The following is a 27,942-nucleotide window of genomic DNA, read 5'->3' on the forward strand; positions in this document are numbered from 1 at the left end:
CTTGGTTATGCATTCATAACTGCAATCATGTACAGCCACTGTTAACAGCATTACATTTATTATCCCAGTGAGAGCAGAACCAATTCAGACATTGAAATAGTGAGATTCAATGTTTATGTAGTTTCCAAACTTTGGTCCTCCAGATGTTTTGGACTTCAGCTCCCAGAATTCCTGATCGTTGGCCAAACTAGTTAGAGCTATTGGGAGGCTGAAGTCCAACACACCTAGAGGATCTAAGCTTGGGAAACACTGATATAGATCTTGTTGATTTAATGGCTGAAGGACTGCTCTCTGAAATAATAGTAAGATTTGGGCTGACATCTCTGACACCACCGTTTTTCTTCCCTTTCCTTTCTGCTTTGGGTTTACCTTCATCTGTGAAACTCTAACGATTCCCCACCCCAAGATGGCAGCCCAAGAACAAACAGGGAATAATTCAGCTTTATTTATCTCTAACAAGGGCGACTCCTCCTAACTCACATTGTCACAAATGTACAGTATTCTCATGCGTCTAACGAAACGTACCATATTACACTGAGGGGGGGAGCGTAATAAATATGGGGAAAGGTGACAAGAGAACAAGGGGAGCTTAGTGCAAAACCTTAAAACTAGCAGTTTAAATTCTCCCCTCTCCCCAGCTATAATCTTGTTTTGTGCACTTGTTGTTCTTGAAAACATGCACACACAACTTCTCTTGGCTTTTTGGGGAAAGGTGGGGAGCAAAAGTACTCCTCTTGCTGGGGTGGGGGAATACGCTTTACTACAAAACACCACAACTCCAAATAAATTACCAAGAGAAAGAGAGATCCTCGCATGTGTCCAAAGTGTGGAGCAGGTAGGAGTTGGTGTTGCCACCCAGTGTCAAGAAGTGTAGAAGTGCAGGTATATGTCAAAGGCGGTGGCACATCTATTTGACCACCACCACCGAGTGAGTCAAGGCAGATAGCTTTTAACCTTTTCCAAAGTCACACCAGGGCTTTGTGGCAGAGATAGGGCTTGTGCCTGCTTCCTCACAGAGGCTAGGCCACACTCTACCCTGGCAAAACCCTGGCCAATTCATGACTTGGAGGCATTGGTCACAGCCTTTGCCTTTGCAAAGCAAAACATCCTACTGATCCTGGGACAACAGACCCCCTTTTGTGGAAATTCTAGTCCCCAGGGATCCTCACAGAAGAGCCTGAATCCAGTTCCAGTGGAGATCAGTCCTCATCCATGAGCTGCCCCTCTATTGTGGTTTCTTATAGGCAAGACCTTGAGGGGTACTTGGTGCAAAGCAGCCTTCGGACCATCAGCAGTTATTAGAAGGGTCTTTTTGCCAGCTTATACAGAGACAAGCTGACGCAGGTCTTGGCAGCAAAGAAACTGGCCTCCCAACAACAACTATAGAGGAGAAGCAAGACTGACAAGGGATCTTTCCACAAGACGAGAGAGTTTGCCTCTTGGAAACCACCCAGGGGCAGATTTATAAAGTTGCATGCAGATGGAGGATAGCAGGTTAGAGCTAGTTGCATTTGCTTGCCAGCTTGAACAGAAGTGGGATCAAGTAGAAGTCGGACAGGGGGCTGGAAGGCACCTGAGGAAGGTGGGATTTAAGAGGTTCAACACCAAAAGGTCTGAGGGCAAGGAGTGCTGGAAGGCAGGCTCCCTTTGAGGCCGGACCAGAGAGGGAGGGGAATATAGAGAGGCCCTTGCATCACTTTCCAAAGTTCCTGGCCAGTTCCAGCCACTCATCCCCCCTAAAAAATGCCGCCTCTGAGCCCATGAAGGTGGAGCAGTGGCTGCCGAGAGCCAGTAATGCTGTCCTTTGAAAGCCAAGGGAGAGCCTTGGTGGAAGGATCTGAGCCAGGCCATCTGCAGCTGGAGCAGAAAGACCACATCTGGCTGGTGAGACACAGGGAGCAGGGTTGTCCTCGTTCCCCAAGGCCACCAGCGTTTGATCTGCAAAGTCTTCACTAGGCAACTACAAGGCACAGACCCATCCAGCAGCAGCGATAGCCCAGGGCTCCAGCAGCAGCAGCAGTGTTCAAACCACATCCGCGATGCTCCGAAGGGCAGAGGCCTCCAGTCCGAAACCGCCAGTGCACAGGAGCAGGTATCCCACCTTGACGATGCAGGGCCTATGTACCTGGGGAGGAAAAACAGGCCGGTCAAGAGGAAGGATCCCCTACTGGATGGGCTGCCAGAAAGGTGGGTCAGGGACACATCAGAGTAACACTTTGTCATGTGGGTGGAAATCTGGCCCCAAGCTGCTGCAAATGACAGTCCAAAATCAAACCGTGGCCCAATCCCAAAACTGCTCTTCCATGTTGCACAATTTGACCTGAACTGAATCTCAGGAGGTCTGCAGACCAGCTAAAAAGATGCATGGGAACACGGCCCTATTGCTGTGTTTCCCACTGCTATATGGCTGGGCATAGTATGGCCTTCCAGATATAGTTGGACTGCAATTCCCGTCAGCCCTAAGCAGCACAACCCAATTATAAGGTCCTGTTTCATTGGAAAGAGGCAATGTAAGTGAGTGCAAAAATGGAAAAGAGCTCTTCTGAGAACAGCTAATCTGACTTTTAGTTATGGCTGCTTAAAAGGGCCCATAAAGTATCCTGGGTTTCAGCAGTGTTACTTTGAACTACAATTCGAACAGGCTGTGCTAGTCTGGTGGATTCTGGGAATTGTCCAAAAAAAAGAGGAAATTCTCCAGGCTCTGAGACAATAAAAGTGCATCAAAGCACTTGCTCATGGAGGATGCGTTCTGTCATGTCCCTAGAATCCACTGCTCTTGTCCACTCCTCCGTCTCTGCCCCAATTTTGCACGGGGCAGAAGCTTGCTTCAAAGCTGTCACATCTGGGCATTTGGACTGGGCATGGAGGAGAGCGGAAGTGAAGAACAGGATGGGGAAAAAGATGTGGAGACTGGCAGGCTGACTACCAGCTAAAGCAGGTGCCGCTTTTCACAGCAGAGCCGGAGAAGCAAGAAGGGTGCGTGTCTATGTGCGTGCAGCTGACATACCCTGGAAAAGAGCAGCAAGTGCCGGTACAGAGGTACCACAAGCGGGTATTCACAGAGCCGAGATGCCATGGTGCCGCCTTGCTGGAAAGAGAAAGCAGAGGTCACCAGTCAAGCAGAGCACACAGGCAAAGGGAGAGGGGAAGAGGAACAAGGCATTGCTGTGTACTACACCTTGTGCAGGTGTAGCAAGTTTTTGTAGTATAGACACAGTACCTTCTACAGAAACAAGTTCCTACTCCTGGACAGGAAAAACCCACCTCACCAAGTGCTTTCCCCACCTGCCTTTCTCTTCTTTTTCTTGTGTACCTTCAAGTCATTTCCGACTTATGATGACCCTAAGGCAAACCTAGCCTGGGCTTTCCCCGGCAAGATTAGTTCAAAGGTGGTTTGCCACTGCTGTCCTCTGCGGCTGAGAGCATGCAACTTCCTTACGGTCACCCAGTGGGTTTCATGGCTGAGCTGGGAATTGAACCCTGGCCTCCAGAGTCTTAGCACTCAAACCACAATGCCATCCTGGCTTTCTCTACCTGTCACTTCATTTGGGTCACCTTTTACACAAAATGGTGGAAGGAAGGTTTCGTGGAAGGATGCCAAGAAATTTCAGGATGTCTTCTGGCTACAGCATTGGCCAGGAAGGGAGATGGATAGGGTAAGGACAGAATTAACAACAGTTCCAGATACACAACCTCACAATCACAAACAGATCTCTCTGCTTCCTCTACAACTTGGTCCTCCTTTTTCCCCCAGCAGGGAGCCCCTACCACAGTAAAAACCCCACTTTTTCCTTTTTAAAAATTCCCTTGTAAGATCTGGCAGAGTCTGGAAGAATGGGGCTTACATCAGCCGGGCGCTCCATGCAGCCAAAGAAAGGGTGCGAGTGGTTGGGGGGCCAACGAGGGCTCCACACCAGAGGAGCTGGAAGGAAAAGAGAAAGGTGGGACCAGGTTTTCTTGGGGTGGGGAAAGTATGGAGAAGGTTGGAAAAGGGAGGAAGGGAAAGAGGACAACACATGCTAGCCTAGAGGTATGCCAAGGACACATCATGCCAGCTTGCAGGATGGATGGGCAAAGAAACACATGCTCTGTGCATCACTGGCTTGCTATACAGCAGGCCCTCCATATTCGCTAGGGTTAGGGTTGCAAGACCCCCATGAAAGTGGAAAAACCACAAATAAAAAAAAACACTTTTTGCCTGGGGGAACGCCTCTAGGTCCTCCAGGGCAATTCTGTGGTCAACATCTGCTAGAGGTTGACCACATAATTGCACTGGAGGAACGTACATTTGCCTAGAGAGGTCATCTACTAGGAATCTCTAGGTCTTCCAGCATGGCTTTTGGTGGATGCTGACCATAGAGTCATGCTGGAGGACCTAGAGATTCCGAGAGAGAACATATCAATCAAATCCGTAAAAGTCAAAGTAGCAAATCTGGAGGGCCGATTGTAATTCTCTTTGTTTGCTGGCTGGTTAAACATTCCATGCAATTACGGCTGAGGCACAGAATGCCTTCAAGCAGCGGTTCTCAAACTCCGCTCCTCTCCAGATTCCTGAGCCTTGGGCAGATTGGCTGGGATTTGTAGGAGTTAAAATTCCCAAACTTTTGTGCCTCATTAGAGAAAAGCAAATTGATTAATAGGGAAGTAATATATTTGAAGGAACCTGAAGTGGGTAAGTTTCTCCAAAAGCTTGCAGAGCAATCACAGTTCATTACACTTCCTTAACCATTCACAGACTTAAAGTAGGATGGCATGCATAGACCGTACACTCATTCATAGTCACTATTACTTAGGTTGCATCCGCACTGCAAAAACAATCAAGTTTGGCACTACTATAACTGCCATGGGCCAATGCTATGGAATTCTGGGAAGTGCAATTTGTTGTGGCATCAGAGCTTTGCAAAGAGATTCAGGGAACAGAGGTAAAGATGCAAGAAACAAAATCAAGGGATAGAAAGGGGGGGGGGGGGAGGTGAAACAGGTTTCTCCAGAAGGGTCACCAGAAGGGAAAGCAGGGACGAGGCTTGGGATGGACAGGAGAAACTTGCCTTCCTCGCCCACCGTTTTCATCCCTTCGACCTGCTCTTCCAAGCGTTTGATTTGAGCTTCCAGTTCTAAGTTGCGGCTCTCGGCTTCCTTCAGTTGGCTGGATGGGCAAAAGCAAGACAATTGGTATTTGATGGGAAAGTGGAAACAACACTAGCCCAGAGGTATTCCAAAGTGAGTCAGTTCACTCTTTCCACCAGAGACTGAAATGCAACAGTAGTTTCACCAGTTCAAATACTGCACCAAATCACAGAAACACGTGCTTTGCAAAAGGGGATTTGCTCCTAACAACAACATAAAATAATAATGGTTCTAGAAATGCTTACAAAATAGCAACATAAATACATAGTAATGATATAAACTTTTGCTCAGTTCCCCACATCCTTCCCTCCTGCCTCTTTCCCAATACTGGGACCCAGGGAGGCCTACAAACATTTAAACAAATACAGTTTAAAACATTTACAAAGACAGAAGTGAAAACATACAGAATTAAAACCCTTTCAAGCAAGGATTTAAAAAAAAAAGCTTAAAAACCACAGGATCCCCTTGGAAAAGACTACAGGCCACTAGGAGGAGCCATGGGTTTTGCATGCTCTATTGCCGAGGAGAAGGTGGCAAACCGATGCGTCAAGTTGAGTCCTCCACCTTCTCTCTGTGGTCTCCCTTACCTGGCAAAGGTCTGATTGGCCAACTTGACCATGCTGAGCTCTTGACACAGCATCTCCCGGCTCCTCAGCTCCTCTTCCAGCGCCGACTGCAACTCAAGAAAAGTGGTGAGGTCCAGCTTCTGCCCGTCTGGTAGTTTGTATACCTGGCAAGGAACAGAGGTGGCACCAGTGTGGCCAAGGGCAAAGGAGTAAGGACCAGTGGTCCACATCTTGGGGCTGCCAAAGATCACTAGCAACTCCCCTTCTCCAACCTACCAGCTCCTCAGGGGTCTGTTTGGGCTTTGGCTCTCCTGCCGACGTCTTCCTGGTGCAGTCCATCTCCATACTGATGTCCCTGCGAACCGTTTCTTCTGGCTCATTCTGTCTGAGAGAAAGGGAGATTCTCACGGACCCCCTCTCTGGCTATGAGAGGCGGCTTTCTGGCCAAGCTGCGGTGGACCACCTAGCATTCAGCTTTTGCTATAATTCTTGCTAGTCACATTGGTGAACTAGTGAGCCTCTGCCTGCCCTGCAAGATATTTGTTAAATACTGAACCAACAGCTCAGACTTATTATTTTCTAAAATAATGTCATATGCAATTCTTCAGGTGTTCAGAACATCTAAAGAAGGCAACTGATAACCACTGAAATACATTAGAGATATAGCCATGGTAGTCTGGAATATCAGCATGCAAAGGGATCTTGTAGCACCCTTGGGACTAACTGTGCGAAAGAAGTCATAGCATCTCAGATGCATCTGAGGAAGTAGACGTTAGTCTACCAAAGCTTATGCTACAATTTATTATGCATCTGACAATTTGCCGACCAAGGAAAAGTGCATTCTATAGGCTCGGAGCTGTCCTTTCCTTGAGAACTGGCAAACATGGGAGAAAATACAGAGCAGAGGAAATACCCATTGGTCTTACTAAGTTAAGTTGGGGTTCTCTGACAAAACACACACACACAAACACACCCAGCGGCCTTCTTACTTCACGGCTGTGTAGCTGTAGGAATATCCCACAAAAGGCAGGTGCACACCCAGAGGAGAGCTCTCTATCACATCCGACAAGGTCTCCTGTGAAAGGGAGATATAAGGACAAAGAAGGAGAGGTCTGGGATCGGTTCCAATCCAAGCACAAAGGGGTTAGCCATCGTGTTGCCTCCAACTTAAGGTTGTCAACTTTGTTTTCTGGCAAGGCTACTGGGTCAACAACAATTCTGTTAGTAAATGCAGAAATCCCCAACCTTCACTTTTCTTTGCAGATGGTCGTTGGAAAGAGTATACAGTGGCCCCTCCACATTCACTGGGGTTAGGGGCACAGGATCCCCGTGGAAGTGGGAAAACATCAAATAACAAAAACCACTATTTTTTTACCTGAGAGAACACCTTTCTAGGAAATCAGGGCAATCCTATAGTTAAGATCTGCCAGAAATTGACCACAGAATTGCACTGGAAGACCTACAAATGTTCTCTCTAGGAATTTAGGTCCTCCAGGGCAATTCTATGGTTAGAATCTGCCAGAAATTGACCATAGAATTGCACTGGAAGACATACAAATGCCTAGAGAAGTGTTCACTCTAGGAATCTCTAGGTCTCCTCCAGCACAACTTCTGGCATAAATTGACAATGGAATCATAGAATCATAGAGTTGGAAGAGACTGCAAGGGCCATCCAGTCCAACCCCATTCTGCCATGCAGGAAATCTAAATCAGTGCATCTCCGACAGATGGCCATACTAATCAAATCCATGAATAATCAAATCCGCACCATTTCTCTCCTAAACCATCCAAAGTCAAGTTCAGCCTCTAGTTACATTTGAACCAACACTGAGTGGAGGGGGAAGAAGGGAAGAAAAAACGAAAAAGGCACGTACCCCTCCCCCTCTCACCATGTCAGTGAGACAGTCGTCCACCACATCAAAGTTGCACGTGTCGGTGGCGTTGGCGAATTCAGGGACGAACGGTGGCAGGCAGTCCCGCAGGCTCTCCCAGTCCACGCCAACGAAGAAGGGATGCTCCTGGAAGTCCCGCACGCCACTGCGCCCCAGCCGCGTCTCTCGGGGACAGATCAACCCTTCGATTAAGGCCAGGGCTTCTGGAGGGATCTCTGTGGCTGACAGGGGGAACTGGAAATGCTCCTTGGGAAAAGAAATGAAAAGAAAAAGTATTGGCAACAGGAGCAAAATGCTAATAGTATATCTTTGAGACTCTTCATTTGGAAAGAGAGCTGAAGATCCTGAACACTGACACATCTTTTTGTACCAATAAAAGTATTATTTCTCCAATGAAATTTGGGCAGAGCATCCAGAGAAATCTCAGGTTGCCACATGAAAATGGGATATGTGCATGGACACAAAGAGAGACTGTGGCCCCTACCTTGAAATGGATGATCTTGCCATAGGTCTCCACGACAGAATCCGCAAAGAAGGGAGTGTGACCAAAGAACATCTCATAGGCAAAAACGCCCAGGGACCACCAGTCACATTCTGTGCCATAGGAATGAGCTCCATCTTCCACCGCTTGCAAGATCTCGGGGGAGAGGTAATCTGGAGTGCCAACCGCCACCGTCGAGCAGACCTGCCATGGTGGGATCCAAGAAAAGAACCTAAGCAATCTTGTAAGGTTAAAGACCACTGTTCCGTCTAATTCATCATCTCTGTTTTCAGTAACAACTGTAGATAAGGCATCTTTGAAATCCACTAGCAGAACGGGTGGGAGAGGGAAATGCAATTTTCTCTCTACCCTCCAATTTTTCCTCTGCTCCATCTCAGCATCTAGCATTCATTTATGATTTTAAACATCTATGCTCGGTTGGCTGCAATGCCTAATCTATATCTTTACACAAAGTTCAGTGTCAATAGTCTAAAGCACTGGTTCTCAGCCTGTGGATCACGACCCCTTTGGAGTCGAATGACCCTTTCACAGGGGTCTCCTAAGACTCAGGGTTGGCACCATAATCTATAATACTTTAGTGCAGCGGTTCTCAACCTGTGGGTCGTGACACCTTAGCGGTTCTCAACCTGTGGGTCACGGCATTAGGAAGGTTGAGAGCCACTGGTCTAAAGAGTCTTCCCTGACCTTTGTGTCTGTGCTAGAGATGTTGGAAGACTCCTCCTAGAGCTGGTCTTCATCTTCAGAAAGTTAACTTCTATTGTGGGGTGGAGAAAGTGTGGCCCTATGGCTGCAGTCCAGCCACAATTGGCAGGCCATGCATTTCCCCAGCCCTGCTTTACAAATTGTGAGGCTGAGCAAACACAGCAAACCATTTCTATCTCATTCCACCATCCCTATCCCAGGATTAAAACCTCACCGTCCCATCTTCACGGAGCTTGAGACAGGAGCCGAAGTCCCCGAGTCGGATGTGTCCACATCGGTCAAGAAGGATATTGTCTGGTTTGATATCTCTGTCCAGGAGGGAAGAAATAAACAAACAAACAAACAAATAAATTTACCAGTATTAACAAGTCGCAACTTTCCCATTTATCTTAAATGTTACCTTTCAATAGCATTGTTTTCTGGGTTTTATGGCATTCGCTCATCAATCCTATGGATGGGGTTTTCCCCTCCATCTCCAAAAGTAACGAAAAGGAAATGAGCCGTGCAACAACACTGCAACAAACAGTTGTGATTAATTACTTTTTTACACCTTGCAAACTAATCACAGACTAGAGGTACTCAACTAAGATTTCTTCTCTGCATTTTTTAAGCTTAGGGAACTGCCTGATCCCAAATGGGTCCATTTTAGCCAGTGCCATCTTCTCTGAACAACAGCATCTCTCCTCCAGGTCCTGGGCAGAAAGAAAGGCCTTTCCCAGCCCTATTAGCCTCTTGACTGGATGTGGTGGGAATCGAACTCAGGACCTTCTGTAAGAACATCACAGCATGTGCTCTCCCCACAAACCGTGGCCCCCTCCCCAGCTCCAAAGCATTCCTCATCAAACTCACAACCATTCACCCATCAATAATGCAGCACAAATAGGGCAGAAACAGAGAAAGAGGACTGGGCAGGCCACCAAAAGCCTCAGGAGACACTAGAAGGGAGGAAGCAGGGATGTAAAATGATGTCAATTTTTGTTCTCACAGGCAACAATAAATATTTTTACAATTTTTCATCTCACTGTGAGAAAGTTGTCCAATGCAGATTTTCAAAAACTATTTGCTATTTGGGACTTACTTCTTCTGTGCAAAAAAAGAAAGGGGGGGGGGGGAGATTATCACATGCAATTGTGCAAATAAAGTGATATCGGAAATGCACTGTCGCTGAAATCCTGAAAGTGAAAAGATGTGCATTAATGCTTCTCTGTGACCACTTTAATGGTGAGTTTTGTGCGATGCTGCGTGAAATCATGCTGTGTAATTATGCAATTTTTCCAAGATATTCATGGGATAAACTCCCAATCTCCTTTGTGTGATAAACTCCATAGATAACGTTTGCCATCTTGGCTGCTTTCTGATGTTGCTTGACTATATGTGACCATGGTTTCTATCTACAAAATGTTGGCAAGTATTTAACTGTGAATAAAACCACTGTTAAGCCACCCCAAGAATTCTGACCAGAGGATGCTGTGCTGTGTTTGGAGGGATCCTCCAGATGTGGACCTCTGTCCCAAATCCTGCCCTGATGACATGATTGGCATCCCCTATTTCCTTGTTACAATCATTTCCCTCCCACATTCGGACCCACAAGCATTCTCTTCCTGAACCCCAACCCTCCTCCCCCTTTTGCATTCCCAAGCTTCGGCTGCAGCTCATGTGGTTTGGAGGGAAGCCCAGGATCTCTTGCTCAGTCTGAGATGAATTAGGCGATTATGAATCTAGGACAACATCTAGGGCTGTTTTGGCTCCAGGAGGCAAGAGCTGTTCATGCATGGAGGCCGAGTGGGCCCAGCCATGGAAGAGGGGCAAGGAGAAGAGAAGGAGGGCAGGAAAGCGCAAGGCCAGGCCTGAAGGTGGAAGGATCCTCTCCTCTCTCCTGGACCCCTAACCCCAGTCTTATTTCACGACACATTATAGAACACCTCTATATCCCACTGATCTTCATGCCTCTGTGGAGCATGACGGAATTAGAAAGTACAGTCCATTCCATATGAAACACAGAGGTGGGAAAACTGGACTATGACTCCCAGAATCCCCTAATTTCCAGCTCAGCCATGAAACCCACTGGGTGACCATAGGCAAGTTACACTCTCTCAGCCTCAGGGGAAGGCAATGACAAACCTTCTCTGAACAAATCTTACCAAGTAAACCTAGGGTCAACCTAAGTTGGAAATGACTTGAAGACACACAACACGCACACACACACACGGCAATATAATAAAAATGGCTAGAATATTGATGCATCTAAATGTATTTGCAACTCTGTTTTGACATCCTCCTTTTTCAAAGGGGGGGGGAACTTTCAATATAATCTGAATGTCAACGTTGTACATAGTGGAGAAGCCCCCATTCCTGTACCTTTGGACACCCAGGAACCATTTCTTCCAAAATGCTCTATGAGTAGCTAAGGGCTCATCCTCTGCCCAAAGCCCACCCCACCTTGCTCCCATCTCACCTATCTGCTTACCTGTGCACATAACCCATGCGGTGTATCGAGTCTATTGCCATCACCATCTCAGCCAAGTAGAACCGGGCCATCTCCATAGGGATGCGGTCCCCAAATTTGCTCAGCAGCGTCAAGAGATCACCTCCAACGTAGTAGTCCATCACCAGATACTACAAGGAGGGAGCAGATGAACTACATTAGCATGGGCCCTTGAAGGTCGAGGAAGTAGTACTCTTTGCCTTAACTTTCGCATTGTGAAATCAGAACACGGGGCCTTACTACCACTGTCTGGGTAGCTTTCCTTGGGGTTTCTTCTGGATACTTACTCTCGGAAAAGACAGAAAAGGGGGCCAACTAGATTTTCAGAGCCAACCCAGTGCTGCGATTCCTGCTGTTCTAATGAGCATTTCATACCTGACAACAGCACTCACCAGATAATTCTCATCCTGAAATGCAAAATGCAGCTGTGTGATCCAACGCTTGTCTCCGTTCACCAAAACGTCTCGCTCCTCCCGGAAACAGGAGACCTATTGTAGGCAGGAGCAAGATTTTAGACTGAAAAACTCCAAGGTTTGGCTTCTGCGCCATAAGATTAAAGGCCTAGATAGATAGATAAATAGACAGACAGACAGTCTTCCTCAGGTACATCTTTCGCTACCCAAACAGCATCTAAACGCTTTCCTAACAAAACAGCATGGAAGAAATTCAACGTACTCTGCAAAGACAGAGACAAACTTGATATCAAAGGAAGTATCTTTTTTGTATTACTAATAGAATTTAAATCCCAGTAAAGGTATTTTTGGACTACACACAACAACAAACAGCAATCCCATGCAGTCAGCAGAAACTCGACAGTCGTCTTGGCCCGGTGAGGTGCCACCTTTGTACCTACCTCGCCCCGCTTCAGCATATCCCACTTGTTCATTATTTTCATGGCATACACCTGTGAGGTCCTCTTCTGCTTCACTACAGCTACCTGCAAAGGCAGAATGCATGAGGGAAGGAAAGTAGGAAGGTAACACAGTCTCCTCTGTGATATCAAGGGCGGACATATTTGCAACATCTGCCCCAAAGAATGCAAATCAGATAAAAATCAGATGAAGTATATTTGAGTGTTGCTATTGGAATTTAAATTTTATTTCCTGGATTTTAAGATGCTTTGTCCCTAGTACCCACATGGCCAGAAGGAGGAATGGCCTACCTGCATGGATATCCTTCCATAACATCTTTACTCAGAACAATACCATCAACATCTTGACAAAATGCAGACCTGTGATTAACACTGTCATTTCCCCCTCTTTCCTGTATGATTTTTAACACCTTTACCTGATGAAGAAACCAGTGGAGCTTCGAAAGCTTGCAACATGCGTTTTGACTGGCCCAATAAAGGTATCACTGTTTTGTGGATTTGGGATGTTATTGTAGTTTGCTATAGGGCCAACCCAGAAACCCCTGGGTATGTTTTCCAGATATAAATTATGTTGAAATTGTATTGTATTGCATTGAGTCTGCTGTTGAATTAGAATAGTATTGTGAATGAGGATTAGACATTGTGGGTGGTCAAATACTTTAGCATCTTCTAGATCAGGATTCCTCAACCTAAGGTCCCTCTAGAGATGCTGAACTTCAGCTCCCAGACGCCTCCAACCAGCATAACACTTCTGGAGAGCAAGACGTTGGGAAGACGGAACTTGACAAACCCAGTTTTCCTTCTCTTGCCCAGGTGAAGAAAAGATTGGGACCAGGATACTATTAAGTTTTTCCCACTAAACCAGAGGAAGGGGGCTTTTCACCATCCCAGAATGAGGGAATAAAACATGCAAAAGCTGGGAAGCCACCAAACTATGGCGTACTACGGAAAGGGGTGCAAACAGATTGGGGGCCCATAGGCTGCCATAGGTTTCCCACTGGTTGTCCTCACCTCACTGAAGGCTCCTCGGCCGATCACTTTGAGGATCTCAAAATCGTCCCGTTGCAGCCGAAGCTCTTTCAATCTGGATGTCACTGGCTCAGCTGTAGAGGAGGAAGCAGGCAACAAATAAATAAATCAACATGTTCATCTTAAAACTACATAAACAGTACCAAACTATTTAAAAGGTTAAGAAGACATTGAACAATGTCACAAGTTAACGAAGGCTTCAATTAAATCCAATTTAAACCAAGGGTGTTGCCACGGGTGGGGAAGAGGACACTGCTTCCTCAAGAAAACATTTTCCTGTAGCATTTCCCTTCCGTCTTCACATTTCTAGCACTGCAGCAATTTAAAACTTCAGCTGAGCATCCATACCCTCCAATTGTCCCCCATTTAGCAGTGACAGTCTGGGTATTTAGGCCCTTCTCTCAAAAGTGGGCTGGGCAGCTAACCACTAGGGATGCTCTAGCTTAGTGACTCCCAAACTATGGCCTTCCAGGTGTTTAGGACCTTACCTCCTAGAATCCCAGTCTCTGGGATTCTTCAGCTTCTGGAAGCTGAAGCCCAAAACATCTGGAAGACCAGCATTTGGGAATCACTGCTCTAGCTCAATGGTTCCCACATTTTGGTTCTAGACTTCAAGCTCCCAGAATTCCTGACCATTGGACAAGCTGGCTAGGGTTTCTAGAAGCTGAAGTCCCAAACACCTGGAAGATCGAAGTTTGGGGACCACTTCAGCTGGAAGTCCTGCACTGAGCAGGGGTTGGTTTGGATGGTCCATTTCCAAACCATACAGCAGTCCCTCCACATTCACTGGGGTTTAAGGATGAAGGAGCCTCATGAATGTGGAAAAACAACAATTTTTTTTTAAAAACTACTATTCTTTTTACCTAAAAGAGAACACCTCTCTAGGAATCCCCAGGTGCTCCAGAGCATCTCTGTGATCAACATCTGCCAGATGTTGATCACAGAATCATGCTGGAGGACCTACAAATGCCTAGAGAACCATTTTCTCTAGGAACTTCTTGGTTGTCTGTGGTCAATTTCTGGCAGATTTGTGCTGGAGGACCTAGAGATTCCTAGAGGTAACATATTAATCAAAACCGCAAATAATGAAATCTGCAAAAGTCACAGTTGCGAATGTGGAGTGCCAACTGTAATTCTAGGATGACTTCAGTGCTATAAACTATGGGAAGAGATGCCCGCTAATTCATTTCAGTCCCTAACCACCCCATGATGAGGGATGGTGACTTGAGATGAACAGGAACCCCAAAATGTGTGGGGTTTTCTCGTGTGTGTCTTTAGCCCACCTGCTGCCAACTGAGCCCACCAGGCGTTGGCCCGTCTCCCTTGGCCAAATATTATTAGCCGGAGAGAGAGCTTCCCTTATACAGCCATGCCAACTCTGGACGGCGCTAGCATGACTCAGATGTTTCCTAGGGGAGGGTTTCTGCACCCGAGGCTTGAGCACATGCCTTAAAATAAATGTGGTGCTAACTGGGGATGGGGGGCATGCATTTGGTGATGTGATCCATCGCCACTCAAGTGACCTCAGATGTTGGCGTCAAACGGGTGACTCAGCCGCCAGCCCTGCAAGGCGGCAATACATTGGGGATCGGGTGGAGGAAGATCCCAAGGATCTTAGACCATTTCCTCACATGGTGACAGAAAGATAAAGCAAGGCGGCGCAAGGAGGAGGAGCACGACGTAATAGGGCTGGCTGGCAACAAAACAGCTGAGAAAAGGCTTCAGAATACAGGGAGGGGAAAGAGTTTATAAATAGCCAAAGGATGTGACCAAGGCAGTTGGAATGGGAATTGTTTGCAGAGGCATTTTGGGATTGCAAAAGACTGGATAAATAACCAGGAGAGACGGAGGGGGAGCAAAGGCTGGTATGTAAGCACAGCCTCAGTGTTGCCTCCTTCCTTTTCCACACATCCAAACAAGAGCTTTGGAGAGGATCTAAGTTCTAAGAGCAAGGATGCAAGAAGATTTTCGAACAACGGTGCGCTTATCCGAACATTATCCTGTCCAGTAAAGTGCAATTGACCATGATCATGCCAAAAACTTTCAAACAATGTTGCGCAGATCCCATCACTGTCCCATCATTGAAGTGGCATGGCCCAGCATTTTGCATTAATGGGAGTTCACATTAATACAATGCCGCTTCAATGATGGGACAATAGTGCTGCAGTCTGAAAGCCTTTCACAAGATTGCAGTCAAAGACCGCAAATGGAGTGTGGTTTAAATCCTCCAACATTTCATACATTTAAAAATGAACACGATGTGGTCAAGATGGCCAAAGTTATTAATGAGGAAGAACAGACAAGCTTAGAGGGGCTGTAGCAGTTTGCTTTTGCCGAAACCCATTGGGAAAGAGAAGATTCTCTTCCCTCCTCTCCTCTCTCCATTGCTGAATTAATGGAGTGCAAACTGTTTTTGCATTTTGAACCTGGTTTGCAAAACCTGAAGCAGGCAAGAATTTGATGGAGGACCTTGTCAAAGGCCTTACTGAGATCAAGATACACTACAACCGCAGCATTCTCTTTATCTTCCAAGCTTGTAGCTAAAGGATGAAATGAAAACTAGCCATTATAGAGTACCAACAGAGTTAGGGGCACAGGTCTCCCATGAAGGTGGAAAACATGCAAATTAAATAAAACTATTTTTTTAAACCTAAGAACACACCTCTCTAGGCATCTCTAGGTCCTCCAGCGCAACTCTGCGGTTAACATCTGCCAGACGTTGACCATAGAATTGTGCTGGAGGACCTACAAATGTTTAGAGAAGTATTTCCTCTAGAAGTCTCTAGTCCTCCAGTGCCACTTCTGGTGGACCACAGAGTCATGCTGGAGAATGGAGAGATTCCTAGAGGGAATATAGTCATCAAATCCGTGAATAATCAAAGCCGCAAAAGTCAAAGCCGCAAATGTGGAGGGCAGACTGTAATGTTGACCTCGCTTGCCACTTTATTTCCTGAAAAGGGTTTTTTGTTACATCCTTGCTGCTTCCCAGAATTAACTATATATAGCTAATTGCATTATTTGGAACTCAAGATCGGATGATTACTTTCAATCTTGGTGAAGATTGCCATCATGCCTCTGTGCCTGGGACCATTTTCTGGTGGCATTTGACATGCTAGATCAGGAGTTGGCAACTATATGAAAGGCTAGGGAACCCAAAGGAAAGAATAAATCCAGAGCCTGGACATATTGCTCTTTTGGGGTTAAAACTCTTTGGGAAGGTTATAACTCCCAACATCCTAGGAGCTGTAGTCCACAAAGCAGGAACATTTCCCTGCAATAATTCACTGCAACCCCCCCCCCAAAAAAAAAAACAAGGACAGGGGAACAGGGTATCCAAAGGCAGTCTTTGCAATTGCCTAGCGATGATAGAGAGCCTTCCCTAGTATCCCCCCTTTCCCAAATATGTATGCCAGAGATTGCTAGGCAACTGCTACATACTTCATCCTCTCTGGCCACTGGAGAGGCCAAAAAAAGGGACTGGTTCTTGGCACCCAGCAAAGCAGGACCCAAACAGAAACATATTTTCCAAGGGTGCAAAGAAAACAAAGAGGGTTGCTGCTGTTTCTTCTTGTTTGGCTGTTTCTCTAGACAAGCCAACCTATCTATAGAGATTGAGCAATGTATTTTTGGAGGTACGGCTTATGCAACAAAGTTTGCATGTTTTGTTTGGTGCAAAGCCACAGCTAATATCGTAGAAACTGTCGCAAAGAAAAGCAAAACATTATATAAGCATTATAATGAAAAAGTTACTCTGAAGGTCTCTACAACCCTCTCAGGGTGAAGCCGCAGCAGGACTTGGGATGGCTGTGCCCACACTGCAGAAATAATCTGGTTTGGCACCACTTTAACTGCCACGGCTCAATGCTATGGAATCCTGGAAGCTGTAGTTTGTTGTGGCACCAGAGCTCTTTCGACAGAGAAGTCTAAATAGCTCACAAAACTACAAATCCCAGGACTCCATAGCATGGAGCCATGGCTGTTAAAGTGATGTCAACTGGGCTATTCGTTCAGTGCAGATGCAGCTAGGACTTACTTCCAAGAGAGGTGGCATGGTGTAGTGGTTAGAGCATTAGACTCCCCACTTGGCCATAAAACCCACTGGTTGACTTTGGGCAAGTCACACTCTCTCAGCCTCAGAGGATGGCAATGGCAAACCCCCTCTGAACAAATCTTGCCAAGAAAACCCCATGATTTGCCATAATTTGGAAACAACATGAAGGCACACAGCAGCAGCAACAAACATGGCCTGCAATGTGTTGGAGGCTTTTTACATGCATTCCTTTCACGTATTAAACTAATACCTTGAAATACCAAGTCACTGCGAACTCCTCTGTTGCTCTTTTCCACTGAAAACCTTTAATAGATGCATTACTTCTGATTCTATCTCATACGGTTAACTTTTTTTAGTAGACATCTCATACTTTAAGGCAGAACAATACATATATGGTCTGGGATTTTGTTCCATTGAGCTGCTGAACTTTAGAGGCTCTAATTGAGGCGTTGCTGACTTGTAGTTTTCGGGCAAAAGCCTTTGTAAGATGTTAGGCATGGAGTATATCTCCATTCGGGGGCTCAGGGCATCTCAAAGGTCTTGCAAAAGAACCAAGGCTTTGCAGCCCAACAATCGAGGCGTTATTTGCAACTGGCTTATAGAGAGGAGCTCAGTTGCAAAATGCTTCACTGTGGATAATGCGGCTGCCAATTTTTTTAAAAAAGGTTTCAAGGATGACAGTGACACAGACCAAACTGAAAGGAGATAAAAAGTGGAGGAGTGAAATCCTGAATTGGCCTGAAAAGGAGAAATAAGATGATTTAGGGGGAAAGCAAACAGAAGAGAGCATAAGATACATTTCTCTACTTCATCATGGAGAGCCAGCACAGTTTAGTGGTTCAGTTCCCAGATCAGCCATGGAAACCCATTGGGTGACCTTTGGTAAGTCACATTCTCTCAGCCTCAGAGGAAGACAAAGCAAAGGCAAACTTCCTCTGACCAAATCTTGCTAAGAAAACCCCAGGATGGGTTCACCTTTAGGTCGCCCTAAGTCAGAAACGACTTGAAGGCACACAACACACATGCATATGCTCCATCATTCTGGACTTTCTCATCCTCCCAGGGTCTGCTTCCAGATTCGGCTGCTCCGCTGAAGACAGCAGAATGGGCAGGTTCCTCTCCAAGGGAAAATGTCAGACGCACTACCAACAAGGCAACCACTTAATAGCAGTACTCTGCCAGTCCCCCAACACAAAAAAATGTCTGTTTCTTGTTTTTTAACCCTGATGGGAAAATACACCAAAGGCCACTGGTGTGTCTCCTGAGGACAAGCTGTCAACTGAGGAGAAGCCGAGTTTTTTGCCAGCTCTAGCAGAGTCTGAGTTCTCTTGAAGCCTATAAATTGCAACAAGTGGATGAGGATAGCCACTGTCATATGGGCCAAAAAGGATAGTTTATAATGTGCATCTGCATATGCTAAGGAACACTCACTACCTGTCCTTTTGCTCTTTTGCAGCATCTGAGTGCCTTTCCCATCACGCCTGGCATCTCTTCCATCCTGGCCTCACCTCACCTGCATTGCCTCGCATCCACCACATTCCCTTTTGCCAACTGCCCTTGCAACATAGGAAGCAGCACGGTGCAAAAGGGTGGCAGAACTGGGCAATGGCTGGCATACCCTTGCTCAAGCAAGTATCCACCAGCCAAGCAAAAGAGCCAGTCAATGCCTTGTTAGCACTGGCTCCATCCTGATGTATTTTGCAATCTGAGGGGCCTCAAATCTGGTCGGTTTTCTGTTGCGCCTGTGGCAAACAACAAAAACAACAGTAGAAGATGAGGATAGAGAGGCGAAGAGCTGGACAATGAAGGGAACCGATAGAAAATCAATTCATTTGAGATGTGGTGCTGAAGAAGAGTGGAGAGGCAAAAAGACAAACCAACGGATCCTCGAAGAGATCAAGCCTGAACTCTTCCCAGAAGCCAAGATGACTCAATTGAGGCTGCCATACTTTAATATACTGAGAATGCAGGACTCACTAGAAAAGACAATAATGGTGGAAAAGAGGTAGTCTTCACACCTTATGGATGGTCTCAATCGAAAACCATGGCCCTAAGTCTGCAAGACCTGAGCAGAGCAGTTGAGGACAGAAGGGCTTGGAGGTGTCTCATTCATGGGGTCAAAGTCAACTCAATGGCAGCTGACGACAACAACAACAACAACATAGATATAGGAACAATAAAAGTATTACCACAGTGCAGACTTTGCAACCTGCCTCACTGTCAATATTGCTGCCTCTGCATTTGTAAATGCCCTTTGCTCATGTGTTTAGTTTCCCCTCCACCTTTGGCTTTGCTATGGCTTCCACACATGCCAAGAAGTACAGGGGATTTTCTCAGGCCAAGCTGACCAAGGGCTGGCTAAGGTAGGAGGCACATACTGCCATCTCCAACCTGATCTCCTAGAAGACCTACTGACTTACATTTATGTGTCACCTTCCCTCCATCCAAAAAGGCACAGGTGGCTTGCTCTCTTCCTCGCCACTTGATCCACTCAACAACCCAGCAGAGACTGTTGTGAAAGTTGGACACTGAATAGTTGAGAGGAAGAGGAGCAATTCATTTGAAGTGTGCTGCTGGAGGGGAGATCTGTGGATACCATGGACTGCCCAAAAGACAAAGGAATGGGTCTTAGAGCAAATCAAGCCTAATTGACCCCTAGAAGAAAAGGTGACTACGTTGAGGCAATCCTACTTTGGCTGTATATAGAGAGCTCTTGTAGCCCCTTTGAGACTCAGTGAAAGAAAGAAGTTGCAGCATGAGCGTTCCTAGACTTAAGTCTACTTCCTCAGGTGCATTTGGAAGGAAGTAGACTTAAGTCTACGAAAGAAGCTCATGCTGCCAACTTCTTTTTTTCAATTAATCTCAGAGGTGCTACAAGATCTCTCTGCATACTGTTTCTACAGAGTAACATGGACGTATCTTTGACTTCTAATACTTTGGCTGTCATACACCATGACTCACTGGAAAAAATCATGCTTGCTAAAGTGATAGACAATAGCAAAAAGGAAGACCACATTACAGGTGGAGTGTCTCATCAGTTGAGGAAGCCATCGCTGGCCCTGAGTTTGCAAGAGTTTGCAGGGCAGTTGATAATAACAGAGTGTCGTTTGGAGGTCTCTCATTCTTAGGCTTGCCATAAGTCAAAGATGATTTGATAGCACTTGACGAAAGCAAAGAATGTAAGAGGAGCCCTGCTGATCGGACCAAAGACAGATCTAGTTCCAACATGCTGTTTAGCCAGTGGAGAAGCCATTGCCAGTATTGCCATTCCCACCCCGAGTCTGGATTAAGGAAGAAAATAACCCACCCACTCCAACCCTCTCTCTCATATACACACACATACACTTCTCCATCATTTTCCCCAGCCCTGCTGGGTCAGGAGAAGCATTGTCAAACCCCAGAGACAGTTAACTGCCATGTGGCAAAAGGCCAGAATGCCAACTGGCATGTCCTTCTGCCAAGGCAACTTTGCACTATGAAGTCCAGGACAGTCTCTTTTGGAGAACAAGCAACCTACGGCACTGAGGGGTGGGTTGCTTGGGAGAAATGTTCTTGCAAAATTTGGGTCTACGCAAAGCCTGCCCTTACATGCACATGCATAAATACACATAGGAGTTTATCAGACAAAGGAGATCGGGAGTTTATCCTGTGGATACCCCAGAAAAATTGCACAATTATGCATAACAATTTCACATGATGTTGTATAAAAGCCGCTATTAAAGTGTTCACAAAGAAGCATCAGTGTGCATCTTTTTACTTTTTAGGATTTCAGTGACAATCCACTTCTGACATCACTTTATTTGCGCAATTGCGTGTGATAATCATTCACGCAATTACTTGCCATTCCTGCTTCATTTGCAGGATGCTTTAAATGCCCTTTAATCTCTCTTTAATGCCAAAATTAGCCCCAGTGTGATAAACCCCACAGATATATAGGCAGCCTCTTTCCTCCAACCCAGCTTTTATTTTCAGGAAAGTTGGATTCTGAACCCTCTGGAAGTTAAGCCAAAAAATTACTTGGCCCCACCACCTGATTATTCTCCTTATCCTAGTTACAGGTGCGCATGTTGTGTGCCTTCAAGTCATTTCCAACGTATGGCGGACTTATTTATTTAATCAAATAGGGGTGCCAGATTTGAACCTGGGACCTCATGCAAGCCAAGGCTTCACCCCCACCATTAGAAAGTCCAAACCTCTGTTTCTCCTGGGCATGAGTTTTGAGATGCATGTTCAACATTTGCAAGGTGCAGCATTGGGCTTGGCATGCATGTGTGAACGAGCCAACCCAGGTCAAAAGCCCAGGCCAACATTCAATGGGATTCGATGGCATATGCACGCTGGAGGATTCTGGGAGTTAGAGTCCAAAAAATACATCTTCTCCCAACTCCGCACACTATATCCAGTTGCTCAAGACCTAAGGATATTTTTAGCCGTTTAAACATACGCTGTCCTCCAGCCAAGAATGAGGGTTATTTTTTAAAGTCTCTTCCAAGCCAACCTGTGTTTACGAGACTTTTCCCCCCCCCGAAACTGAGTTGCTTTGCTCCTCTTGTCAGGTTCCTATTTCAGGCACAAAGGAGGGTTGGGAATCTAGGCTCGTGGCAATTCTCAGATTCCACCAAGGCCCTCCGAGACTGAAAGCTGGGTTGGCTGCAGAAGTTGGAGAGCATGGAAGAATGCCTAAGCAGTGGGGAAAATATACAATATACAAAGCAGGCTGAAGCCAAAAAGGTGGCACCGGCTGGGATTTCTCATCTCCAATTCTGCCTCAGCCTCTGCAAAAATCTCTTTACTGCGTCAAGCCTTCTGCAGTACCAACCAGGGAAAAGGTGCTCCAGACCATGCGCAGAAAGCTTTTTACTCCATCAATAACCTCAGCTGACCAGCCCCAGATAATAAGGATTGAGGAAAAAAGCTGCTGGCAATAAAAGGCCGAAGATTTTAGGTCTAAATGATTCTTAAGCTCTTTTGAGTCACGGAAATCTTTTGACAGTTTAATGAAAGCTACAGACACGTTGCGCAGAAAATATTGTCAGCCCTCGGTGTCCACAGATTCTTTATCCATGGATTCAACCATTCACAGCTTGAAAATATTCATATTCATATCTATATATATTCCAAAAAGCAAAGCTTGATTTTCCATTTTATATAAGGGATATCATTTTACTACCCCACTGTATTTAATGGGACTTGAGCATCTATGGATTTTGGTATCCATGGGGAGTCTTTGAACCAAACCCCAGCAGATACCAAGATACCCACCATAGAAACATAAAGCGCCCAAAATGTAACATACAATTCTGTACTACTGTATTTTGAAATCCGTTTCTCTTGCATCTAGACCAGTGTGGAATAAAAAAACAAAGTGCAATGGATACTCAGAAAGAGTACAATTTAACCTTAACATTCGTAGTGTTGGAGGAAATTCAGTATAACAGAAATAATATCAATTATTTTAAAGCAGGTCATTATGAATTTGACACAACTACCTGCAATGTTGTTGTTGTTGTTGTTGTTGTTGTTGTGTGCCTTCAAGTAGTTTCCGACTTATGGCAACCCTAAGGCGAACCTCCTCTGAACCAATCTTGTTGAGAGTACCCCATGCTTTGGGTTGCCACAAGTCAGAAATAATGTGAAGGCACACAACATACACATAGTGTGAAAGACGCTGCTAGATTGTGTTCCTCCCCTTTTAAAATCAGATGAAGTGGCTGCCAATTGTTTGACCTTTAATGCATACCCTAGAAAAGTGGTGACAGCTGGCATGCTATAGTGGCTTAACCATACGACTTTGGAGACCAGAGTTCGAATCCCTGCTCAAGCCCTGGAAACTCCATGGTGCCTTTGGGCAAGTCACACTCTCTCAGCCGCAGAGGATGGCAATGGCAAACCCCATCTGAAGAAACCAGTTAAGAAACCCCCTTGATAGGCTCACCTTCCCTAGAGTCACCATAAATCAAAAATGACTTGGAGGCACACAACAAGCTAAAAGCTTAAAGGGAGCCCTGGCTCACATCTAGCTCTGAATCAGGCTCAGCATCAATTCAAAAAGGAATTGCACAGACAGAAGGGAACTGAAGGAATCCTAAGGCCAGCCTAGATCTGGACCCCAAATACACAGCATTATAGGGGAGCCAGGCAAGGAAGAGGAGCTGGTAAAGGAAACTACAACAGTACACCACACAAGGCCCAGCAGCACAGCATCAAGAGCTGGTGGCCTTTTATGGCATTTTGCAAAGTCCCGGCAACATATCATCCAAGCCTGGGAGCAGCTGGACTTCCCTGGGAAGGGGGAGAGGGACGGCTGGGTTGTGCCAGCTTGTCCACAAAAGGCAGTGTGTACCGCCAAAGGGTGGGGTTCGGGGCATGTTTTGTTGTGGTGGCGGCGGCTGTGCTGCAGAGGAAACAACCAGAAACAATCGGCACACAACCCTCATCCCCCATCCCCTTGTCTCCCTTTCTGCTGAAGTTAACACAAATCTTGCTAGGGAGAGGGCAGGGGAGTATTGTTTTGCTACCTTGCACATGTGCAAAAACACAGTGCAGCCTCTGAATGGGTCAGTTTTGTCATTTCAAAGATACACTGGGCCCTTGGTATCCGCTGGATTTTGGTTCCTGGATGCCAAAATCTGTTGGATGCTCCAGTCAATGTAAATAATATTAATAATAATAATGAAAATGAAAATAATAGACTCAGGTCAGTATCTTACCAGTGACAGAAAGTCAAGCTGTGCTGTGGGAAACTACATCATCATCATCATTATCCCACCTTCCTCCCAGTATAAGGAGCAAAGGCAGTAAATACAATGGCATAGTGAAATGCTGTTGTTTGTTGTTGTTGTGTGCCTTCAAGACTCAAGTCAGTATCTTACCAGTGACAGAGAGTACGGCTGTGCTGTCGGAAACTACAGCATTACTATTACTATCATCATCATTATCATCATCATCCCACCTTCCTCCCAGTATAGGGAATCAAGGCAGTAAATACAATGGCATCGTGAAATGGTGTCGTTTGTTGCTGTTGTGTGCCTTCAAATCCTTTCCGACTTATGGCGACCCTAGCATGGGGTTTTCTTGGCAAGTTCCTTCAGAGGGGGTTTGCCACTGCCTTCCCTTGAGGCTGAGAGAGTATCAGCCATTGGGTTTCCATGGCTGAGTAGGGATTTGAACCCTGGTCTCTTGGAGTCGTAGTCCAAAGCTCAAACCAGCACACTGGCTCACCCAACTACAAATCCCACGACTGCATAGGATGGAGCCATGGTGGATAATGTGGTATCAAGGTGCTACAATAGTGTAATGTAGAAATAGGTTTCAAAGTTCCACTTCAGCTGCCATGGCCAGATGCTATGGGAATGGGATCCTAGAAATTATGATTTGATGAAGCACTAGAGTTCTCTAGCTGAGAAATCTAAATACCTATTTCAAAAGTGCAAACCATAGGATTCCATAGGATGGCACACAGCGGTGTGCCATTTCCTAGGGTTTAGGAAACATTGGTTTGCCACCTAATCTCACCCGCACACACCTATTCAACAATAATCCACACTTCCCCAAGGCAAAGTTCACAGGATTGCTTTTCCTGCAACTTGAGATCGCCCTGAAACAAACTTTCCATTGAGTTTTTCAATCAGTAATCCTGTGGCGGGTTAAGCACTCTTGTTAGGTCACTCACATTTCATTTTCTTTTTGGGGGGAGTATGAAATGAGTATAAAAACGTTCACAGCTATACATACAACTTGATAAGAGATCTTCTCTCCCACATCCCATCACTCCGTACCCTCCAATAATGAAAACCAGACATGCATCATTGTGCGGACATGATGGCAAAAGTGACAAATGGGGGAGAAAACCTTTCACAACTGGAATCATGGCTACTTCCTTCATTCCTACCTATTAATAAAAGTGCTAGATGTTGGATGTGGACTCATGCAAGAGGTTCAGATTCCAGCAAAGGGGTCACTAGCTGGGTTTAGGAAAAGTGAAGGTATTCTTTGACCCATCGGTGAAATGGGAACATGAAGGAATACATTGCAGAACACTCACAGCCTACCTTACAAGATTGTTGTAAGGAGGACCAAGATAGCATCTGTGAATTTTCAAAGAAATGCTATACAGACTGAATATCCCTTATCTGGAATTCCAGAATCCAAAATATTCCAAAATTGTCCGCACGGGTGGCTGAGATAGTGACGCCTTTGCTTTCTGATGGTTCATTGCGTGCAAACTTTGTTCCATGCACAAAATCATTAAAAATATTACGCATAAAATTTCCTTCAGGCTGTGTGTATAAAAGTGTATACAGCACATAAGTGAATGTCATGTTTAGACTTGGGTCCCATGTCCAAAATATATCATTATGTATATGTAAATATTCCAAAAGGTGAAGGGAAAGAAATCCAAACTTTCTTGCACTGCAGTAATGTCCAACTTCAGTTGAACACATAGAAATAAGAGTTTAGCCATATAAAGACAAAGCGAAGGCAAACACAGCAAATGGAAGCACTCTAAAAGTATGAACACTTTTCAACGTTTCACTCTCTGCAATGCTAGAAATTGGAGGACTGAATGAAGGTTTTATTATGGGGGGGCTGAATTTTTATTCGGGAGGGAGCACTCATTTTGTCCCCCCTTGTGATGTAGTGGCTTGAGTGTTGTCTATGATTTTGGAGACCAGGCTCTGAATCCCTGTTAGGCTATGTAAACCCACTGGGTGACACTCTCTCAGCCTCAGAGGATGGCAATGGCAAACCCCCTTTGAAGAAACATGCCAACAAAAACCCCATTCTCTGTTTGCCTTAGGATAGTCATAAGTTGAAACAACTGGAAGGCACACAACAACAGCAACAAATTATAAATTACAAGCTTCATAGGAGAAGGAATGAGCGACCTTCCAAATGCCAGGCCTTGGAAACAACAAAGTGTATGGCAAAATTGAAGCAAGCTTGCAAATACGCTCACAAAAGGCAACTATTCCTCCTAATTTCATAGCCAACTAGCCCACATAGCTATGGAAACTGTCTGTGGCACAGGCGCACACAAAAAGGCAACTAAAAAGGAAAGAAGGGTTTTTTTTTCTTTTGACAAACAAGCCCTTTGCTATCTTGTGGCCAGTGTCCACTAATCATGGGCAAGTGACCGTTTACAAGCCGAGATTAGTAGCCCACCAAGGAAGAGGGACCCATAGATCTGGCAGACTCACCCCATTGCAAGAACTCCCTGATGTATTTCTCCTGGGCCAGAGGCGAAGTGCTCAACTCATGATGGACACAAAGCAGCAGATCCACCAAGGTCTCCAAGCCCACTACTCCCCGGTCCAAAACCATCTCCTCCAGCTTCTTCAGTCGCACCTCAGCAGCCATGGTGGGACCCAGGCGGGGGACAGGGGTCACCCCAGAGGCTGCTAGTGTTGGGCCTCCAGCTGCATCCAAAGGCTGACTGTCAGGGCCTGGGTCCGCTATGCCAAGGGGGCACTCCCCTATGCCACTGGGGGCACAGTCACCATCTCCTTCCTGGGCAATCAACCCGGCTTCTTGAGATCCACCAACTGTTCCAGAGTGGCACCAAGGATGGAGAGAGACCTTCTCTTCTGGCAGATGGAAGGATAGGCAACTTGTCAACGCACACAACCACCAGACGTGGAAAAATGATTGGAAAACGGTGTGGTTTTGGGGTTGCTAGCCAAGTCACAGAAGACTCTTGATGAATGCTCTCCTAGCAAACTTTCGTTCTTTTTTCTCTCAATCACAGATCACCCTTAGCCTCTCCCTTTCGTGCACAATCTCACAAACACACAAACCCACAATCTAACTTGTCTCCCCCCAGACACAGACTTCACTCTCCCCTCTTTCACAACTCTCCCACTGGCAAAAGCAGCTTCCCTCTCCAGCACCCCTCGCACTGGGTGTGTACCGCCTGCCCTCTTTGCCACACACAGCCTAATTTATGCACTACACAGACACACACACACACACACACATGCCTTTCCCCCTTTCCCTGTCATAGGTGCCTCCCTCCCCCTATTGCACATCAACAACAACAGGGCCCTTTGCACTGACACACACACACTCCTTTATTGCCCCTTCCTCTTTGGGCTCTGCAAACACATCCGCACGTCTCCCTCTTCTTTTGGCATGCACACAAGGCGGCAACCATCTCCCAAACACAGATGCACACCAACACCGCCTTCCTCCTCAAAAGTTGCACATGAGGTTTTCTACTTAGACAGTACACACACCCCTCTTGTCCACACTATCAGAGAAAAAGAGCATACCACCTTTCTGCATGCATGCATGCGTGCACACATGCATGTATTTTTCTCTGGCTATGCCACTAAGTTAGTCCAAAGTCCCCCTTGCTGCCCTCTCTTGAACACCACACCCTGGACCTCTCTGTTTGCCCTCTGCTCTGCCCAGCCCAGTGCCTCTGTGCCAAGGCCGACACAGCCTCAGGCGCAAACGCACTCCATGCCCATTTAAAGGTCCCAGGAATGGAGTTGGACGAGGACCAGAGGCCAGCCTCCTATTTAACCCCATCGCTGCCTTCTTTATTTATATTGATTGGTTGATTTTATTTTATATGCCACCTTTCCCCTAAACTGGACTCAAAAAAGGCCCAACAACAACAAAACAGTCCAGTGGGCCCTTGGCATCCACTGGGGTTTGGTTCCAGGAATACCAAAAGGTTGAGAGAGCATGACTTGCCCAAACTTAACCAGTA

The 27,942-nt window shown here is 46.0% G+C and overlaps 1 protein-coding gene across 6 annotated transcripts; it reads right to left on the reverse strand.

The window, feature by feature from the left end:
- Positions 1 to 81: 81 nt before the first annotated feature.
- DMPK (DM1 protein kinase) lies at positions 82 to 27,679 on the reverse strand. Of its 6 annotated transcripts, none has more exons than XM_089479567.1 (15): positions 26,426 to 27,679; positions 13,157 to 13,248; positions 12,128 to 12,211; positions 11,667 to 11,762; positions 11,257 to 11,405; positions 9,004 to 9,097; positions 8,070 to 8,270; positions 7,583 to 7,831; positions 6,683 to 6,768; positions 5,970 to 6,078; positions 5,715 to 5,857; positions 5,049 to 5,146; positions 3,846 to 3,922; positions 3,008 to 3,084; positions 82 to 2,125 (listed from the first exon to the last, which is right to left on the reverse strand). In XM_089479567.1, exons 1-15 carry the CDS (start codon positions 26,583 to 26,585, stop codon positions 1,540 to 1,542), a joined length of 2,301 nt encoding a protein of 766 aa, XP_089335693.1. In that variant the 5' UTR covers positions 26,586 to 27,679; the 3' UTR covers positions 82 to 1,539. The 6 variants fall into 6 exon arrangements, with proteins under 6 accessions (XP_089335693.1, XP_089335692.1, XP_089335694.1 ...); XM_089479566.1 differs by having other exon boundaries at positions 7,568 to 7,831; XM_089479568.1 differs by having other exon boundaries at positions 1,928 to 2,125; positions 3,008 to 3,088; positions 7,568 to 7,831.
- Between the last annotated feature and the right edge of the window lie 263 nt (positions 27,680 to 27,942).

The sequence above is a fragment of the Sceloporus occidentalis genome, unplaced genomic scaffold, assembly GCF_023333645.1.
Source record: "Sceloporus occidentalis isolate IW3139 unplaced genomic scaffold, rSceOcc1.0.p SCAF_13, whole genome shotgun sequence".
Taxonomy (NCBI): Eukaryota; Metazoa; Chordata; class Lepidosauria; order Squamata; family Phrynosomatidae; genus Sceloporus; species Sceloporus occidentalis.

Coding starts and splice junctions, on each gene's coding strand:
- DMPK (XM_089479566.1), bottom strand. CDS start 26,585: ATGGCTGCTGAGGTGCGACTGAAGAAGCTGGAGGAGATGGTTTTGGAC. Junction 6,769..7,567: donor ACATGGTGAGAGGGGGAGGG/GTACGTGCCTTT, acceptor TCCCTTTCACAG/GAGACCTTGTCGGATGTGAT. Junction 3,923..5,048: donor GAAAACGGTGGGCGAGGAAG/GCAAGTTTCTCC, acceptor TTTTCCTTCCAG/CTCCTCTGGTGTGGAGCCCT.